The sequence below is a fragment of the Saccopteryx bilineata genome, chromosome 2 (genome assembly GCF_036850765.1).
Source record: "Saccopteryx bilineata isolate mSacBil1 chromosome 2, mSacBil1_pri_phased_curated, whole genome shotgun sequence".
In the NCBI taxonomy this organism is placed as follows: Eukaryota; Metazoa; Chordata; class Mammalia; order Chiroptera; family Emballonuridae; genus Saccopteryx; species Saccopteryx bilineata.
Genome location: NC_089491.1, coordinates 173,187,459 through 173,205,833, shown reverse-complemented (window position 1 = coordinate 173,205,833; position 18,375 = coordinate 173,187,459). Strand labels below are relative to the sequence as shown.

Below are 18,375 nucleotides of genomic sequence, written 5' to 3'. Positions count from 1 at the left end.
GAAAGACATGCCTTTCTTTTACCTTCCCCTCCAGAGTGGCACAATTCAAACCAGCCCCATGGCCCATTAAGTCAATTCCAGGAAGTGCCAGATCCAGACACTGCAAAAGAAGGGAGTTATGTTAAACCACAGAATGAACTTTCACATCTATTGGAAGCCTGGAACTTGAGTTAAATGTGAGGAAGACTTTTCAATAGAAGTCTCCTAGGGAGTAAGATTGACTGTCCAGCTCCAAAGCAGGGCAATGGAAGTGCTGAGTGGAGCAGCTTAGTGATCGTGGATTCTTCTTTCCTTTCTCCACAGAAAGGAAGGGGTAAGAGGCCTGACTTTTCCTCTTTAAAATGGTGTTGCTGGCCCTGGCCGGTTGGCTCAGCGGTAGAGCGTCGGCCTAGCGTGCAGAGGACCCGGGTTCGATTCCCGGCCAGGGCACACAGGAGAAGCGTCCATTTGCTTCTCCACCCCTCCGCCGCGCTTTCCTCTCTGTCTCTCTCTTCCCCTCCCGCAGTCAAGGCTCCATTGGAGCAAAGATGGCCCGGGCGCTGGGGATGGCTCTGTGGCCTCTGCCTCAGGCGCTAGAGTGGCTCTGGTCGCAACATGGCGACGCCCAGGATGGGCAGAGCATCGCCCCCTGGTGGGCAGAGCGTAGCCCCTGGTGGGCGTGCCGGGTGGATCCCGGTCAGGCGCATGCGGGAGTCTGTCTGACTGGCTCTCCCTGTTTCCAGCTTCAGAAAAATGGGAAAAAAAAAAAAAAAAAAAATTAAAAAAATAAATAAATAAAATGGTGTTGCTAACGCTAAGTTTTCCAGTTCCGTGCCAGCTTATCACAGAGGCAGTCCTATGTGTGCATCCTGTTTCTAGCACCTTCCAGACCTATGCCCACCATTTCTTCTGCGTTTGTCTCATGTGGGTAGTTTGGCCTGTGTCCTCCGTGTCCACCTTCCTCAAAACCTGTCTCTCCATCTCTTATTTTAGACTTATTCACTTTAGGAGAGAAAAAGAGAAGTGGGGTAGGGGGGCAGGAGCAGGAAGCATCAACTCCCGTATGTGCCTTGACCAGGCAAGCACGGGGTTTCAAACCCGCGACCTCAGCATTCCAGGTCGTTGCTTTATCCACTGCGCCACCACAGGTCAGGCCCTCCCCCATCTCAGTCTCTGCCCCTCTCCGAGTGTCTCTCGGTGTCTCTGTGCTCCTCCTTCATCTCAGCTCTTTGTGAGCGGGGTTCGCAGAAGGTGGGGAGAAAAGGGAGAGGAGGAGGGCGAGGGGCGGGAGCGGGCGGAAGGTGGGGATTGGAGCGGGACAGGAGGGAGGGAGGGGAGCAGCGCTGGAGGGAGGAGAAGGCGGCGAGGGCGCGGCAGGGCGGGAAGGAGCTCAGGAGTGCGGCGCCCGCTCCCGCCTCCCGTGCCTCTGGCGGGGCCGCTCCGCGGGCTGGCTGCAATGGGCTGGCCCCGGGGCTCCCCCTGCTGCGGCTGCTGCCCCGCCCCGGCGCGCCCCCGCCCCGCCGCGTGCCCCCCGCAGGTGAGTGGCCGCGCTGGGCGGGAGGGCGGTGGCCTGTGCGTCACAGCCAGGGAGCAGTGCCTGAGGGCCGTCGCCAGGGGGCGCAGGGCCTCCGGGGCTAGAAGGGGCAAGGGGAGTGGAGCTGGCGCCCCCGGAGGTCGGGAATCGGACGGGGCCGCGGCGAGCCTAGACAGCTGGCAACCAGGAAGGTGACCAGGGGGCGGGGCGCGGGCCGCGGTCACACTCGGGTCGGAGCCATCACGCCTTCGCGCGTCCTGGTGCGCCCCCGCCCCCGGGCACAGCGCTGCTCCTTCCTGCCACGCACTCGTCTGCACCAAGTGCCGTTTCTCGAGCTCCACGGAGCAAGTGCCTCCCATATGCAGGCCTGCGACTCCGACTCCGGTGGGAACTGGTGGCCGCGTCCGGGTCTGGGAGTGCTTGTAAGAGTGTTCCTTTTCTACTTCACATCTGAGGAAACTGAGGCAGAAAGGCACAGAAGAGGCCAACTCCACTTCCCAGCCCCACTCCTCGGCCCCCTTGTACTGCTACTCTCAAGTCTCCAGATCCCCCAGGGCACACCCTTAGACCCCGCCTTCCTCCCTCTCTCCTTTACTGGGCCTCACCCCTCCTCCGTGGCGGCCAAGCTCCCAGCCTCTCATCCAACCACAGCTATTTCCAGGAAGGGGGAGTGTGGGTGGAGGGGTATCTCCAAACAAACCCAAGCCTTCGTTGTGTGATGGGGCCAGGCTGGGGAAGAGGCTAACAGGCTCTGGAATGTTCCAGGCAGAAGGGCAAGGGTCCTCTGGGGTCTGGCCATGGCTTCCCAGTGAGCCAGTTTACCTCTAGGCCCAGGCTGAGGGATCAGTGCTCTCCCATCTCCGTCTTCCCTCAGAGGTGCCCCACAGGATGGAGAAGGATTCAAAGCCATGCTTCGCTGGCCACCCCATACAGGTGTTAGTGAGCCCGCCAGGAGAAAAGGGTGAGGGCCAAAAGATGTTTGCAGACCTGTTGCAGATGAGGGGACTTTCAGCCCCTCTGGAGGGAGCAGTAGAAGCATGCTGGAAGGGTATGAGCAATCGGAGCAGAGAAAGGCCACCTACCCTACCACTGGGCTCCTCCTCCCCCCAGTAGGGCTGGGGACAGATGAGGCCAGGCCCAATTGCCCACACTGGCCAGGGGCCTGGAATGTCCTGGGACCCAGCCAGAACTCATGGGGTGGGAGTGGGTTGCAAAGCCAGTGCCCCTATCCAGTTACAGACTAGGGGCACAGGCTTTGCCACACAGATACCTCCCTCTGGGCAAGGTACTCTGGGGACAGACCTACTGACCTGGAAGCAGAATTAACACTTTAAGAGAGAAACCTCAGGCTGGGTCCAGCCCAGCAGGACCAGGAAGTGTTCTGAATGGGCTCCCATAAGGGGACTCATCCAGAGATGGCAGTATTAGACCTGCCCCAGGGTCAAGTCCAAGGGACAGGGAAGTCTAAGGACCTAGTGGGAGATGCCAGAGCTGGGGGAGTTGCCTGAGCTCTGGGACATTCAGTAAATACCATGCAAATGAGGGCGGGATATTTGCACATTCTTTCAAGTGACAGCTCTTGCTGGTCCAAGGGGCTGCTGTCAAAGGCTTGGGGATGAGGACCCCCCCAGGGCATTAACCCTTTATATTTTTGGAAAATGACTTCCCCCATTTCTAAGGCCCCAACCCACCTCCTTCCCTTGAATCCCTGGGACAGGAAGTTGGCCATGTTCCCAGGAGGGAGGCAGGAGGCCCACTGAGGGGTGTGGAGTATGTTGGGAGGGGAGCCTCCTGTCCAGTGCTCATGTGAGACAGCTGCTGAGGAAGAGCAGAACTAGGAGAGTCATGAAGGTAGTATTCAAGCTTTCGGAGAGGGGCAGCCCTAGGGCCTGGGATGGAGGGCCGAAGTGGCAGGGCTTCAAAGAGGGGCTAGAGATCTGAGAAGTCACAGCCCAGAGAATGAATGAATGGGGGACTGTGTCAGAAGCAGAGCACCTGGGGGCTGTCAAGAGAGTCAAATGCCTTGGACTTTGGCAGGAGAATGGATCAATCCTTTAGACTAGAATTTGCCTTCCAGTATGAATGGGGTAAGGGAGGGGAGCAAGTTGTCCTTTTCCTACTTCACAACCAGTGAAACTGAGGTAGAAAGCTGGCCTTCAGTCCCATTTTCCCTGACTCTCAGGATGCACTCCCAATCCTGGGATCCTGGGCTAGCCAAGATAGTGAATCCCAGGTCCGCACTCCCCCCCCATCCCCCCCCCCCCCCCCCCCCCCCCCCCGTTTTCCCCACCGTAAGTCCCCAGTGAGCCTGAGAATTCAGGCTGGGAGGCTGGCCTGGCCAGGACTCTGTGTTCCCTACTGGCCCTTGAGCCCTGCCCTGAGACCTAAATTCCCACCCTGCCCCCCATCCTGGGGGTGGGGCTAGATCTCTGTATCCCTGCAGATCCCTGGATAGGGTGGATCCCTGGGCATGGGGCAGCTCCAGAGCAAGGGGGTAGGGGCAAAAGATCTTGGGCTGACACTCCCAGCAGGGTAGATCCTGGGAATCTGATCTCCTGGCCTCCTCCACATCCTCCCCCACCCCACTTCCTGGAGCAGCGACCTGCCCCCTTCCCGCTTGTACTCCCCTCCGTTTCCAGGGCTGGGCTTCTCCTCACACCAGCCAGACAGCCTACCCTCCACCCAGGGGAAGCGGCTGCCTCCACCAGGCCACTTCCAGGAAGCCCCACGCCTGGCCCCAGCATTGTTCGGGGTGCGCGGCCAGCACCCCAGCCAGCCGGACACCATGAAGTCCAGCGGCCCCATGGAGAGGCTGCTCAGAGCCCTGGGGAGGAGGGACAGCAGCCGGGCCACCAGCAGGGTAGGAGTACCCACCAGCAGGACAAAGGAGGGGCAGGCGTGGAGGTGTGGGCAGTGGGGGAGGGGGCCGGGAAATCAGATTTCCAGGCCAGACCCTCTTCCTCAGCCTTCTCCCCTTGCCCTACATCCCCTTTATTCCGCCCCTTAGAGGTGGCCAGGGCTGTGATACAGAGCGGCAGAAGTCGGTTAGAGCAGAACTGGTTTGTGTTTCCTAGCTGAGGCCAGCCCTGGGGGATCTTGCCCCTATACCTATAGCTAGGTATACTTCATCGTAGGACCTTTCCGGGTACTATCCTGGAGCTCCAGAACAAGGCTAAGAGATCAGGCTCCTTCTCCAAGCTGAGAAGTTTGGGGGCAATGTGGTGGGGGCTGGTGAGGGAAGGGAAGGAAACAGCCAGGGTCTGGGCAGGGCCTTAGACACTGGGGGGCAGCTTTCTGCTGATACCAACTGTGCGCCGCTTATGCCAAATGCATTCAAGTTTCCTAGTGGATCCAGCAAGGTTGGTCCAGTTTAGGAGAGTTCATCTGCTGCTTTAATCCAGCTGCTTCAGGGACAGATAGCCAAGAGACCAGAGGTGCTGCCTGGGTCCCCAGACTAGGCAGCCTGGAGACCCCATCAAAGCAGCATAAGACAATACTATAAAAGGGAAGGGGGCAGGAACTTGAACTCCAAAGGAGAGAAATGGATAGGGGAGAGGAGGCAAGGAGGCTAAGGTCCCCAGACAGGGACTGAGAGTGAACATGATGGAGGGGATGGGGCTGAGGTAGGCCTGGGCCACAGGGGTCATCCCATCCTCCTGCCTCACTGCACCTCTGGGTGAGAAGGGGCCAACATCCACACAACATCTGGCCTTCTCCTCCCCCATTCAATGTGGAAATCCCCCTTGAACCTCCTCAGATGACAGGGTGCTCACTACATCCAGCAGAAGCAAGGCAGCTAAATATTTTCCCCAATGTCATGTCTCTGCCTCTCCCTCCAGTATTACCATCTGCCTTCTTACACAACTGCCTGCAGCCTCAATGCAAAATGAGTAAACATGTTGTTCTTGGAGGAGGGGGGGTATGGGGCAGAGGGAGGGCAGGTCAGCTGCCTAGAAGCGTGGGGACAGCAGGAGCCACGGGAGCAGGACTGGCTGAGGCCACTCCTGCCAGGTCAGTCTGGGTGCTGTTGCGTGACTATCATTCTACGTTGTTCATGCCTGGACCCCCTGCTGCTCCCTCTGCACATGGGCCTCCATCTGGGGAGGGTAAGATGGGAGGAGAAACAGGGGCCTCATAGAGCAGAGTAAGAGAGTAACTTCCACCAGGAGGAAAGCTCTTAAATCTGGGGGGAGGCAGTGACCACAGGTTATCACACAGCAGGGCCATGTGAGGACCTAAGTGATACCCTGGGGAGGAGCTGACCCAACAACGGTGATGCAAGGGGCCAGATTCCATTCACTGTCAAGGACAGGCCCCACAACTAGCCGGAAACAGCCATGGCCAAGTGTGTCCTACGAGTTTAGGGATTAAAATCAGGAGGGACGAAGAAAGGAACCAGTACAATGCTAAGCCCCAGCACAGTCCTGGAGATGGCCCCACTGGGAATGCACACCACTGCTTGTGTCTGCCCCCCACCCCTAGCCTAGGAAAGCTGAGCCACATAGCTTCCGGGAGAAGGTTTTCCGGAAGAAACCACCAGTCTGTGCAGTGTGTAAGCTGACCATCGATGGGACAGGCGTCTCGTGCAGAGGTGAGGCACCCAGCACCACTGTGTCATACAGCTCTAGCCAGCAGAGGCACAGAACACTGGACTGGACAAAATGGGAACCAAGAGGCAGCTGCCTCCCTCCAGATAACCCTTGCTTCCTATGACAGACACCCTCAGCAACCCAGGAGATCCGAGTACAATACCTTCCCACCCTGATCTGTGCCTGGGCTTCCTCCCTTTCTTCCTCCTCTTCTTCCTCCACCTGCCCTAGAACATTACTCTGGCTCTCCTTCACCCTGGCCTGGGCAGTACTCCACTGCCATGCTCTGCCCATTCCATCTCAATACAGCTTGAGTCCTGGAAGTCCCAGGATCGGTTTTTGGGCCTGGGGAGATGGGAGAGGGTCATCCCTTCCACTGCCCCAAAAGGCACCTGCTAACCCCTCCTCCTCTTATCCCCATCTAGTCTGCAAGGTGGCCACACACAGAAAATGTGAAGCAAAGGTGGGTATCTGGTGAGGGAAAGGGGACTGTGGTCCCTTCCTCCTCTGAAACAGTCTTCTCTAACCACACTAGCATCACCCTCTGTCTCTCTCATCATTGGGGAACCCCTGCTGGGGTGGCAGAGGATGTACCCGGCCCTTTAAGAACCATTGTACTCCACCCCCTGGAGGGCTGACCCAGGCGAGTGGACAGCTAGACAGCGTTTGTCTTGGTGCTGTGCCCAGGCTGCAGCTGGCAAGAGGGTGGGGGTGGGGAATGAATGAGGAGGAGGAAGGGTGGGGTGGGTGGGTGGGGGAGCAGGATTTCAGAGACTGGGCAGCGGATGGGCTGTGCCTTCCCTCTGGGGAAGGAGCCTCAGGATGCCTGAGTGGGTCTTGTCCTGGGCCCTGTAGAGGCTGAGCAAAAGGTACAAGCTGTAGATAGCACCCACTGTCCACTGGGGACCTGAGACAGCCCCATCTCTAGGTGGTTCCTTGGTCCCCCTCCTGCAGTACAGGGGTTCCCAGAGCCCTGGAACCAGCTTGGGGGAGCTGTGTGCCCAGGGGCGGGGTCTCCTGGTGAAAGAGGCCAGTGTCCGTCCCTGGCCGTGGCCTGCCTGCATGGCCCTATATATAACTCCTGCCCTGCAGCTGGATGAATGGGGGTCTGTGTGGGCATGGGGCTGGGAGCCAAGAGCAACAAGTGGGGGGCCTGGATTGAGGGACCTAGAGGCCAGAGGGGAGGCTCCCTTAAATAGAGGAACTTCTGCTGGAGTCTGCACCCATCTCCTGATAGCCCTTCTACTTTTCTGGAGCTGAGGGGTAGCCCCATCCTTAAGCCCAGGAGAGCCCATTTCACCAGGAGCTTAGCCCCTCACTCTAGTCTCCTTCCAGGTGACTTCATCTTGTCAGGCCTTGCCTCCTGCAGAGCTGGTGAGTGTACTTTGGAATGGGGTGGGGGAGGCAAGGAACCTGACTGCAGGGTCCAAAGGTCTGGTGGCCATAGAGGGGCATCCCCAGGAGATAACCTTGAGACTGCTGTGGGTATTGGTCATCCTGAAAAAGAGGGGGGAAATGTCTAAGTCCTCTGCTTTTCTTGTCCTCTGGGGGAGCTGGGGACTAGGACTCTTCTTCCCTTGCCCAGTACAGCCCTCACAGGGACACCAGCAGGCCGTCTCAACTTTCCCCAGGCCCAGAGTGGTCCTTGCTCCTACACTAACCACTCTCCGTTCCCCCTTCATCTCCCTCTAGCGGAGAAACACGGCTCCTGTGAGGCGCATAGAGCACCTGGTAAGGTGATGGGAGGGGACAGGGTGATTGTGGCAGCAGGTAGCTCTGGGAGTAAGGACCTAGGTTTCTTCTGAGGACAAAAGTGCATGGAACTCTGGAGTGGGGAGCCTCGAGTTCGGGGGACTCCCAAAAGATGCTTGTTCATCATCTTGTCTCTTCCACCAGGGATCCACTAAGTCTCTGAATCACTCAAAGCAGCGCAGCACTCTGCCCAGGTAAGTGAGGGCGCCAGAGGCGGTTCCACATGAACCCTTTCCGTCGTCCTCACACCTCAGACCAGGGCAGTGTCCCCCAACAACGTTTTCTGGGACCAGCTCCATACCCCCAAGGGGTCCCACCCACTTTCAGGACCCGGGAGACTTCAGCTGCCATCGGCCAGACAACCTTCCATCACACTAGACCCCTCCGGGAGCCCGCACCTCCGTTCCTTACACAAGCTTCACTCCTTCCAGGAGCTTCAGCCTGGATCCGCTAATGGAACGCCGCTGGGACCTGGACCTCACCTACGTGACTGAGCGGATCCTGGCCGCCGCCTTCCCAGCCCGACCGGACGAGGAGCGACACCGGAGCCACCTGCGCGAGCTGGCTCATGTGCTGCAATCCAAGCACCGCGACAAGTACCTGGTGAGGGGCGGGCCTACCTCAGTCAGCCAATGAGAAGGCTGAGTAGTCCTGATGGGTTAGGCTGCACCCTGACGCCAGACTCTTGGAGGCGGGATCCGAGGCGCTGCTGGAACCAGCCTTGAATGCAGAAAACCCGGCTACATCTATCACAACTGCGCAGGGTCTTAGCAACTTCTTCATTTTGGAGAAGGGCTCTTCGGGGTACAGCGGGTGATACCACCACCGTGCGTCCCCGAGCCTCGCTGCGTCAGATCTAAAGCCTACCCTCTTTTCTTGCAGCTCTTCAACCTTTCAGAAAAAAGACATGACCTGACCCGCCTAAATCCCAAGGTAGGAGGGGATGAAAGCAATTAAACAGAATCATCCCCACACCAGAAGCCAGAACCTCCTGGTTATTAACAGTAGCAGTTGGCATCTACTTTTTTTTCTTTTTTGTATTTTTCTGAAGTTGGAAACAGGGAGGCAGTCAGACTCCCACATGTGCCCAACTGGGATCCACCCGGCATGCCCACGAGGGGGCGATGCGCTGCCCATCTGGGGCGTCACTCTGTTGCAACCAGAGCCATTTTAGCACCTGAGGCAGAGGCCACAGAGCCATCCTCAGCACCTGGGCCAACTTTGCTCCAATGGAGCTTTGGCTGCTGGAGGGTAAGAGAGAGACAGAGAGGAAGGAGAGGGGGAGGGGTGGAGAAGCAGATGGGGGCTTCTCCTGTGTGCCCTGGCCGGGAATCGAACCCAGGACTCCTGCACGCCAGGCCGATGCTCTACCACTGAGCCAACCGACCAGGGCTATCTACTTCACTTTTTTTTTTCTTTTTTTTTGCATTTTTCTGAAGCTGGAAACAGGGAGAGACAGTCAGACAGACTCCCGCATGCGCCCGACCGGGATCCACCCGGCACGCCCACCATGGGGCAACGCTCTGCCCACCAGGGGGCAATGCTCTGCTCATCCTGGGCCTCGCCATGTTGTGACCAGAGCCCCTCTAGCGCCTGAGGCAGAGGCCACAGAGCCATCCCCAGCGCCTGGGCCATCTTTGCTCCAATGGAGCCTTGGCTGCAGGAGGGGAAGAGAGAGACAGAGAGGAAGGCGCGGCGGAGGGGTGGAGAAGCAAATGGGCGCTTCTCCTGTGTGCCCTGGCTGGGAATCGAACCCGGGTCCTCCGCATGCTAGGCCAACGCCCTACTGCTGAGCCAACCGGCCAGGACCTCTACTTCACTTTTAACCACTTTCCCCTATGGCACCCCAAACCATGGTGCAACAGGTATCAATCCACTATACAGATTAACAAAGTGTTAAGGCCCTTGTTGTGGCAAGCCAAGAGGCTGACCTTGCCCCAGACCTCTACACTCTGTCTCTTTTTCACCCCTCTCTCTTCACTCATGCCCCCCAATCCCAGTTTCAACCTGCACCCCCCCACACCCAGGTCCAGGACTTTGGCTGGCCTGAGCTGCACGCACCCCCCCTGGACAAGCTGTGCTCCATCTGCAAAGCCATGGAGACCTGGCTCAGTGCTGACCCACAGCATGTGGTCGTCCTGTACTGCAAGGTGGGCTGGGACTTTGGGTTTGCAGAGTGAGGTGCCTCAGCCTGGGGCCCCAGCAGGCCCTCTATCGCTGTCTGTATCTTCAGGGGAGCAAGAGCAAGCTCGGGGTCATCGTCTCTGCCTACATGCACTACAGCAAGATCTCTGCAGGGTGAGGCTCCCCTGCCCTTGAGTGGCCCCTTTCCCAATGGCCCTTCCTCCAGCTGGTCTTTGACAGCCCATCTCACCTGAAGCCCCACCTCTGAGTTCAGAGAGCCATTTACTAGACCAGAGGTCCCCAAACTACGGCCCGTGGGCCACATGCGGCCCCCTGAGGTCATTTATCTGGCCCCAGCTGCACTTCCGGAAGGGGCACCTCTTTCATTGGTGGTCAGTGAGAGGAGCACATTGACCATCTCATTAGCCAAAAGCAGGCCCATAGTTCCCAATGAAATACTGGTCAGTTTGTTGATTTAAATTTACTTGTTCTTTATTTTAAATATTGTATTTGTTCCCATTTTTTTTTACTTTAAAATAAGATATGTGCAGTGTGCATAGAAATTTGTTCATAGTTTTTTTTTATAGTCCGGCCCTGCAACGGTCTGAGGGACAGTGAACTGGCCCCCTGTGTAAAATGTTTGGGGACCCCTGTACTAGACACTTGGCATTGCCACCTTCTTTTTCTCACTTGTACTTCACCACAGTTCTCTGGGATTGCTGTAACAAACTACCACAAACTAAGTGACCTAAGACAACAGAAACTTGTCTCAGTTCTGGAGGCTGGAAGTATAAAAATTGAGAGGTGTCAACAAGGCTTCACTCCTGCTGAAACTCTGGGTAGAAGCCTGCCTTGCCTCTTTCTATCTTCTGGTGGTGGCCGGCAATCCTTGGTGTTCGTTCCTTGGCTTGCAGCTCCATCACTTCAGTCTCTGCCTCCATCATCACATGACCTTCTTCCTGTATGTCTGTGTCTTTTCTCTTCTAAGGACACCAATCATATTGAATTAAGGGCTCACCTTACTCCAGTATGACATCTTAACTAATTACATCTGCAATGACCCTATTTCTAAATAAGGTCACATTTTGAAGTTCATTTTTTGGGGGGGGGAGGACACAATTCAACCCATAATATGCTTTTATTGTCCATTTTACAGATGAAGAAACTAAAGCTCAGGGAACAATTGTTTGAGGTCCAACAACTAGTAAAATGACTGTATGTGGGGTTTCTAGTTCTCTTTACCACCACTCTAGGCTTCCTCTAGGCCTGGGGGTCATCCCTGTCATCCTCCCCTGGGACTTAGGATGAGCGACCAGGATGGAGACAAGCCCCTCATCCCCTGCGCTTGTTTGTTCTCCCCAGGGCAGACCAGGCACTGGCTACTCTTACCATGCGGAAGTTCTGTGAGGACAAAGTGGCCACTGAGCTGCAGCCCTCTCAGCACCGGTGAGCAGCCTGGGTGGAGATGAGCCAGGGAAGCAGTTCCCCTCATAACTACCAGGGTCAAGTTTTTCTCATTCACATAGCACGCTTTAATGGTGCACTTCTGATGTGCCAGGCACTGTGCCAGGTGCTGGGAATTCAGAACAAGCATCCTTGCTCTTATGGGGCTTACACCCTAGTGGAGTAGAAGGCAATAAACCTGTGATACATAGATAAGGTCATTTTGGATGATGACAAGTGCTATAAAGGAAATAAAGCTGAGTCTCATGATAAAAAAAAAAGAGAGATGTGCAGGTCCTGCCTCTATAAGGTCTGGAGCAAGAGCACTGTAGGGAAAGGGGGCAGCAAGTACAAAACCTTTGATGCAGCAAGAGGGATTGAGGCTAGATGCAAGGAGAACCTCTGGTGGCCGGAATGGGAGGGAAGTATGGAGAAGAGCAGGCCTTCCAAGGGTGGCTGGGGGCGGGAGCAATGCACAATTGAAGTGCTACAAGAGGGTCTCCAGAAGGAAGGGCTTATGTTCTTGACATACTTCCCCCACCAGATATATCAGCTACTTCAGTGGTCTGCTGTCTGGCTCCATCAGAATGAACAGCAGCCCTCTCTTCCTGCACAATGTGCTTGTACCTGTGCTGCCAGCCTTTGAACCTGGCACAGGTGAGTCTGATATACTCCATGAGGGGCTGTTCCCCCACCCCCTTCACTCAGCACCCCCAAATGTGTCTTCTTGCCCATCCAGGCTTCCAGCCCTTCCTCAAGATCTACCAGTCCATGCAGCTCGTCTATACATCTGGAATCTAGTGAGTGCTATGTTCCCAGGCCCTTGCTGCCCTGGCCTCCAGCTCCCTCTCTCTCAAGCCTCCCCAAACACCTCCAGCTCTAGCCTCTCTGTTCCTAAAAACTACTACCACCATGGAATCTACTTTACAGATGGGGAAGCTGAGCCTCAGCTAGAGGTCTCTCACTCAAGGCTCAGATTCCCATCTCCTTCCTGACTTCACAGCCCTCCCTGATTCACCTCTGCCTTCTCCTCTCTTCCACAGCCACATTGCAGGCCCTGGTCCCCAGCAGCTTTGCATCAGCCTGGAGCCAGCCCTCCTTCTCAAAGGCGACGTCATGGTGAGGGAGTCTTGGACAGAGCTGTGGCAAGACAGTCCCCAGGGTGAAAGCACAGAGTAGGTATAAGTGGACATGAGGGCCTGACCCAGTCTCCCTCACCCAGGTGACATGCTATCACAAGAGTGGCCGGGGGACAGACCGGACCCTTGTGTTCCGAGTCCAGTTCCACACATGCACCATCCACGGACCACGGCTCATCTTTCCCAAGGACCAGCTGGATGAGGCGTGGACTGGTGAGTCAGAGACAAATGGTGTGAGGGCAGGCAGACAGAGGACCTGGCTTCTCACTGTCCCCTCCTCACAGATGAGAGATTCCCCTTCCAAGCCTCAGTAGAATTCATCTTCTCCTCTAGCCCTGAGAAGATCAAAGGTAAGAGCAGGGCTGGAGGGTAGGGCTGAAGGCTGTCTCCGTGCCGTGCTTCTCACCACTTGGGCTTTCCACAGGCAACACCCCACGGAACAACCCCTCAGTCACTGTTGACTACAACACAGCGGAACCCGCCGTGCGCTGGGACTCCTATGAGAACTTCAACCAGCATCATGAGGACAGTGTGGACGGTGTGTACAGCAGGCCCAGGGGTGGTGGGAGGTGGAGTTGGGGGACGCACACCTTCCAAGCAGATACACCTCCCAAAAAAGACCCCCTGAGCCAGAGTCTCCAGAGCCGTCCCCTCTCATTAATGCTCTCTCTTTTCCCTGCCCGCCTACCCTTCCTCTCCCCACTCAGGCTCCCTGACCCACACCCGTGGCCCCCTAGATGGCAGTCCTTATGCCCAGGTGCAGCGGGCACCCTGCCAGACCCCACCAGCGCCCTCTCCAGAGCTGCCCCCACCCCCCCCTGCTGTCCATCAGCAGCGACTCTGGCCATTCATCCACACTCACCACGGAGCCAGCCACAGAGTCCCCTGGCCGGCCACCCCCAACGGCTGCTGAGCAGCAGGAGCTAGATCGCCTCCTGGGAGGCTGCGGAGAGGCCAGTGGGGGTCGGGGGGCTGGGCGCGAGACAGCCATCCTGGATGATGAAGAGCAGAACCCTGCTGGCGGAGGCACCCACCTTGGAACATATTCAGGCCACAGACCTGCCCTCAGCCGCCACTGTTCCTGCCGCCAGGGCTACCGGGAACCCTGTGGGGTACCGAATGGGGGATATTACCAGCCAGAGGGAATCCTGGAGAGGCGGCGGCTGGCCTATGGGGGATATGAGGGGCCCACCCACGGCTATGCGGAGGCCTCTGTGGAGAAGAGGCGCCTCTGCAGATCGTTGTCTGAGGGGCCATACCCCTACCCCCCTGAGCTGGGGAAACCAAACAGTGGGGACTTCGGCTACCGCTCCCCAGGCTACCGGGAGGTGGTGATCCTAGAGGACCCTGGTCTGCCTGCCCTATGCTCCTGCCCTGCTTGTGAGGAGAAGCTGGCACTGCCCACGACAGCTCTGTATGGGCTACGCCTGGAAAGGGAGGCTGGAGAGGGGTGGGCAAGTGAGGCCGGCAAGCCTCTCCTGCACCCGGTGCGGTCCGGGCACCCACTCCCCCTGCTGGTGCCAGCTTGTGGGCATCACCATGCCCCAATACCTGACTACAGCTGCCTGAAGCCACCCAAGGCAGGCGAGGAAGGGCATGAGGGCTGCTCCTACACCATGTGCCCTGAAGGCAGGTATGGGCATCCAGGCTACCCTGCCCTGGTGACGTACAGCTATGGAGGAGCAGTTCCCAGTTACTGCCCAGCCTATGGTCGGGTGCCTCACAGCTGCGGCTCTGCAGGCGAGGGCAGAGGGTATCCCAGCCCTGGTGCCCACTCCCCACGGGCTGGCTCCACTTCCCCTGGCAGCCCACCCTACCTACCATCCAGGAAGCTGAGCTACGAGATTCCTGCAGAGGAGGGAGGGGAGAGGTACCTGCTGCCTGGGCACCTGGCCCCAGCAGGACCCTTGACATCTGCAGGTGAGGGGCCCTAGGGCGGGGAATGCCCAGGGCAGAGGAAGGTTCTGGAGTATAGTTGGGAAGGCACAGGCTCACGCTTCTCCCCTTCCCTGCAGAGTCGCCTGAGCCAGCATCCTGGAGGGAGGACCCCAGCAGGCACAGTACTCTGCTGCGGTCTTCCCAAAATGCCCAGGGCAGTGCCTCTTCAGAAGTGTCTGGTCCCTCCACACCCCTGCACACCAGTAGCCCAGTGCAGGGCAAGGAAAGGTAGGCGAGCACCTCCTTGTTCAAGTAGATCCTGAAGGCTGGGGTAGGGGACAACTCACAACAGGACACTGAGGCCCTGCTGGCCACCTCCTTCCCTCCCGCAGCACCCGACGGCAGGACACCAGGTCTCCCACCTTGGCGCCCACTCAGAGACTGAGTCCCGGCGAGGCCTTGCTCCCTGCTTCCCAGGGAGGTGCTGAAAAACCTCCTGAGCTGCCAGCAAGAAGTGGGCTTGAGCGTCCGGCCCTGAGCCCTTTCTCCTCGATCTCCCCCCCAAGCTCACCCAATGACTGGCCTCAGGAGAGGAGTCCGGGGGGCCGCTCAGACAGTGGCAGTCCAAGGGGCCCTGTGCCCACCACGCTGCCCGGCCTCCGCCATGCACCCTGGCAAGGCCTTCGAGAGCCCCCAGAAAGCCCAGATGGATCCCCCCTCACCCCTGTGCCTACCCAGATGCCCTGGCTTGTGGCCAGCCCAGAGCCACCTCAGAGCTCGCCCACACCTGCCTTCCCCCTGGCGACATCTTATGACATCAATGACCCCAGCCAGCCTCCACTTCCAGAGAAACGCCACCTGCCAGGACCTGGCTGTTGGGGCCCAGAGCAGGCATCACCACCAGCCAGAGGCACCAGTCACCATGTCACCTTTGCACCTCAGCTCCCAAATAACATTTCTCAACCCCCAGGTATAAAGGCCTTGAGGAAGGAGGTGTGGAGGGCAACCTTGGGAGAACACATTTTTCTAGGGAAGGGCATGGTGTGGGGACTTGAGAGCCCTGGGTCTGAGCTCAGTCCCTTCCCTATCCTAGAGCCCCCCATGCAAGAAAGCCAGAGCAACGTCAAGTTTGTCCAGGATACGTCAAAGTTCTGGTACAAGCCACACCTTTCCCGTGACCAAGGTGAGAAGCCAGCTTGCCCCACCCACTCATCCTCCAGGGCTCTGTCTGGGCTTTGGACCCAATTCAGCCTTTCAGTTGACGCCCTTACTGCCTCCTGCCATCTCAAGGTTTACTGTGAGCTGAGCTTCTCACTAGCAGGTGATACTGGGCTTTGTGCCCAAAGAGGTTTAGACTTAACGTTTTCAATGCCCCATTAATTCTAAAGTTGTACCCAAATTCCCAACACTGCCACAGCTGTTAGGGTGAGGGCAGGGGGCGCTGGCTAGCAGAGCGGGGTTCTGTGGGGCTCAGTAAGCCGCTGTGAAAACTTCTCCTGTCTCCCCCAGCCATTGCCCTGCTGAAGGACAAGGACCCTGGGGCCTTCCTCATCAGAGATAGTCATTCATTCCAAGGAGCCTATGGGCTGGCCCTCAAAGTGGCTACACCTCCACCCAGTGCCCAGCCATGGAAAGGTATGGAATGCCCAAAACCAAGTGAGAAGGAGAGTGGAGTGGGACAGGTATAGAAGCCAGGTGGGGTGGTGGGTGGGCCATGCCACTTCTTGGTGGGGAGGAACAGGAAATGACGCTCATGCTTGGGAAAGAATCCCAGCAGGATGGAAGCCAGGAACCTGGAATCTGATAAAGCCTTCCTCTCCTCTCCCGGCCTCTCAGGGGACCCCTTGGAACAGCTGGTCCGCCACTTTCTCATTGAGACTGGGCCCAAAGGGGTGAAGATCAAGGGTTGTCCCAGTGAGCCCTACTTTGGTGAGAAGCAGGGACTGGCTTGGTTTAGGGAGGCCAAGGGGTTGCAGGAGGGTGGAGGGGAAATTGAGACTATCTGCAGGCACCTCAGGCCTTTCTCACCTCTGACCACAGGCAGCCTGTCCGCCCTGGTCTCCCAGCACTCCATCTCGCCCCTGTCCCTGCCCTGCTGCCTGCACATTCCCAGCAAAGGTGGGTGTTTTGTTTCCTGTCCTCCCACTTCTCCCCACCCACTGCAGCCAAAGGCAGAATCTGGGTCCCTGCCTCCCAACCTGCCTTCCCTTGAGGTGGCAGCTCCTAAGGAATGCCATTCCCTACTGACTGGCCTTGCTGGCTGTTTCCCTCAGACCCTCTGGAGGAGACCCCAGAGAGCCCAGTGCCCGCCAACATGAGCACAGCGGCCGACCTACTGCGTCAGGGTGCTGGTAAGGGCCTCTCCCTCCACTCCCCTCTCTCCCTAGGTATCAAGGGGGGCACTGCAGATGCAGGCACAGAACACTGAAAGGCCTTGAGATGGATGGGCCCTGGCAGATGCTTTAAAACCAATAAAGGCAGGGGAGCCTCATATTTATAGGGTGGTGGAAAAAAGAGGTCCTTAGTCTAGGTTCTCAAAGTTTTATTAACATGAGCATCCTGGGAAAGGGGCTTATTTTTATTTTTATTTTTTTATTTCTCTGAAGTGTGTGTGGGGGGGCAGACAGACTCCCGCATCGCATGCACCCAACCGGGATCTACCTGGCATGCCCACCAGGGGGTGTTGCTCCACTGCAACGGAGCCATTCTAGCGCCTGAGGCAGAGGCCATGGAGCCATCCTCAACGCCAGGGCCAACTTTGCTCCAGTGGAGCTCTGGCTGCAGGAGGGGAAGAGAGAGATTTCAGAAAGGAGAGGGGGAGGGGTGGAGAAGCAGATGGGCGCTTCTCCTGTGTGCCCTGGCCGGGAATCGAACACGGGACTTCCACATGCTGGGCCGACGCTCTACCACTGAGCCAACCAGCCAGGGCCGGGAAGGGGCCTTATTAATGCAGATTCCCAGGCCTCTTTCCAGCATTTCTGACTATAATCTTGGGGTCATAGAATCTGCTTTTTAACAAGTTATCTATGTGATTCTAATACATTTTGAGCAGCACTAGCCAGGGGAAGTAGAAGAGCTGGTGGGGCAGGTCTAGGAGACAGATCTGGGAGCTGACAGAGCTGGTATCCCCCCCAACCCACTTGCCTCCATAGCCTGCAGTGTGCTCTACCTGACCTCAGTGGAGACTGAGTCGCTGACAGGCCCCCAGGCAGTAGCCCGGGCAAGCTCTGCAGCTTTGAGTTGCAGTCCCCGCCCAACACCAGCTGTTGTCCACTTCAAGGTCTCAGCCCAGGGCATTACGTTGACAGACAACCAAAGGAAGTGAGTATGTGTGCAGAGTCCCTGGGGAACCCCAAGCTTAAGCCCTTGGGACCCCATCTTCTGGGTGTGACTCCACCCTCCCTCCTCTTCGCAGGCTATTCTTTCGACGCCATTATCCGGTAAACAGCATCACCTTCTCCAGCACCGACCCTCAGGACCGGAGGTGACCTTCCCTCCCAACCTTTCTTCCCACGACCCAAGAGACCAGTGCCCTGACCCAGCTCTTCCTTTGGTAGCCATTCCCTAGGCTGCATTCCTTCATACTTCTTTTCCTTCTGCAGATGGACCGACCCTGATGGAACCACCTCTAAGTAAGCTTCCCCATTAGTGCAATCTCTTCCCTCCATGAGACTGAGGTTCCTCCCTTCCTCCCCAGCCTGGCTCTGCAGTCCCTTGTGGAAGGAGTGCTGAGCTCCCATCTGACCCTGGCTTTGTACCCCTAGAATCTTTGGTTTCGTGGCCAAGAAGCCGGGAAGCCCCTGGGAGAATGTGTGTCACCTCTTTGCAGAACTAGACCCAGATCAGCCTGCAGGCGCCATTGTCACCTTCATCACCAAAGTTCTACTGGGCCAGAGAAAATAAAGGAAAGGCACAAGCTGAGCCCACATCAACACTG

The 18,375-nt window shown here is 57.4% G+C and overlaps 1 protein-coding gene and 1 long non-coding RNA gene across 3 annotated transcripts in view; one reads left to right on the top strand and one right to left on the bottom strand.

The window, feature by feature from the left end:
• LOC136325001 (uncharacterized) overlaps nucleotides 1-8,393 on the bottom strand; it is a 16,670-nt gene extending 8,277 nt beyond the window's left edge. The window contains exons 1-5 of one of the 2 annotated variants that reach the window (XR_010729179.1): nucleotides 8,253-8,393; nucleotides 7,572-7,599; nucleotides 2,336-2,500; nucleotides 1,831-1,972; nucleotides 12-100 (exon numbers count right to left, since the gene is read on the bottom strand). This is a non-coding gene — a long non-coding RNA (uncharacterized lncRNA). The remainder of the gene's footprint in view (nucleotides 1-11; nucleotides 101-1,830; nucleotides 1,973-2,335; nucleotides 2,501-7,571; nucleotides 7,600-8,252) is intronic. The other variant, XR_010729178.1, reaches the window with a different exon arrangement.
• On the top strand, nucleotides 4,009-18,341 carry TNS2 (tensin 2). Its single transcript, XM_066258624.1, is given in 30 exon segments — nucleotides 4,009-4,373; nucleotides 5,996-6,104; nucleotides 6,528-6,565; nucleotides 7,438-7,476; nucleotides 7,795-7,833; nucleotides 7,999-8,048; nucleotides 8,286-8,457; nucleotides 8,737-8,787; nucleotides 9,882-10,004; nucleotides 10,088-10,152; nucleotides 11,341-11,424; nucleotides 11,966-12,078; nucleotides 12,161-12,221; nucleotides 12,465-12,540; nucleotides 12,644-12,773; nucleotides 12,845-12,910; nucleotides 12,985-13,098; nucleotides 13,268-13,371; nucleotides 13,373-14,480; nucleotides 14,576-14,726; nucleotides 14,831-15,408; nucleotides 15,532-15,621; nucleotides 15,948-16,073; nucleotides 16,275-16,367; nucleotides 16,479-16,556; nucleotides 16,712-16,789; nucleotides 17,591-17,759; nucleotides 17,854-17,922; nucleotides 18,041-18,070; nucleotides 18,203-18,341. Coding segments are annotated over 30 exon segments (4,218 nt in total). The 5' UTR covers nucleotides 4,009-4,298.
• The last annotated feature ends 34 nt before the right edge of the window (nucleotides 18,342-18,375 follow it).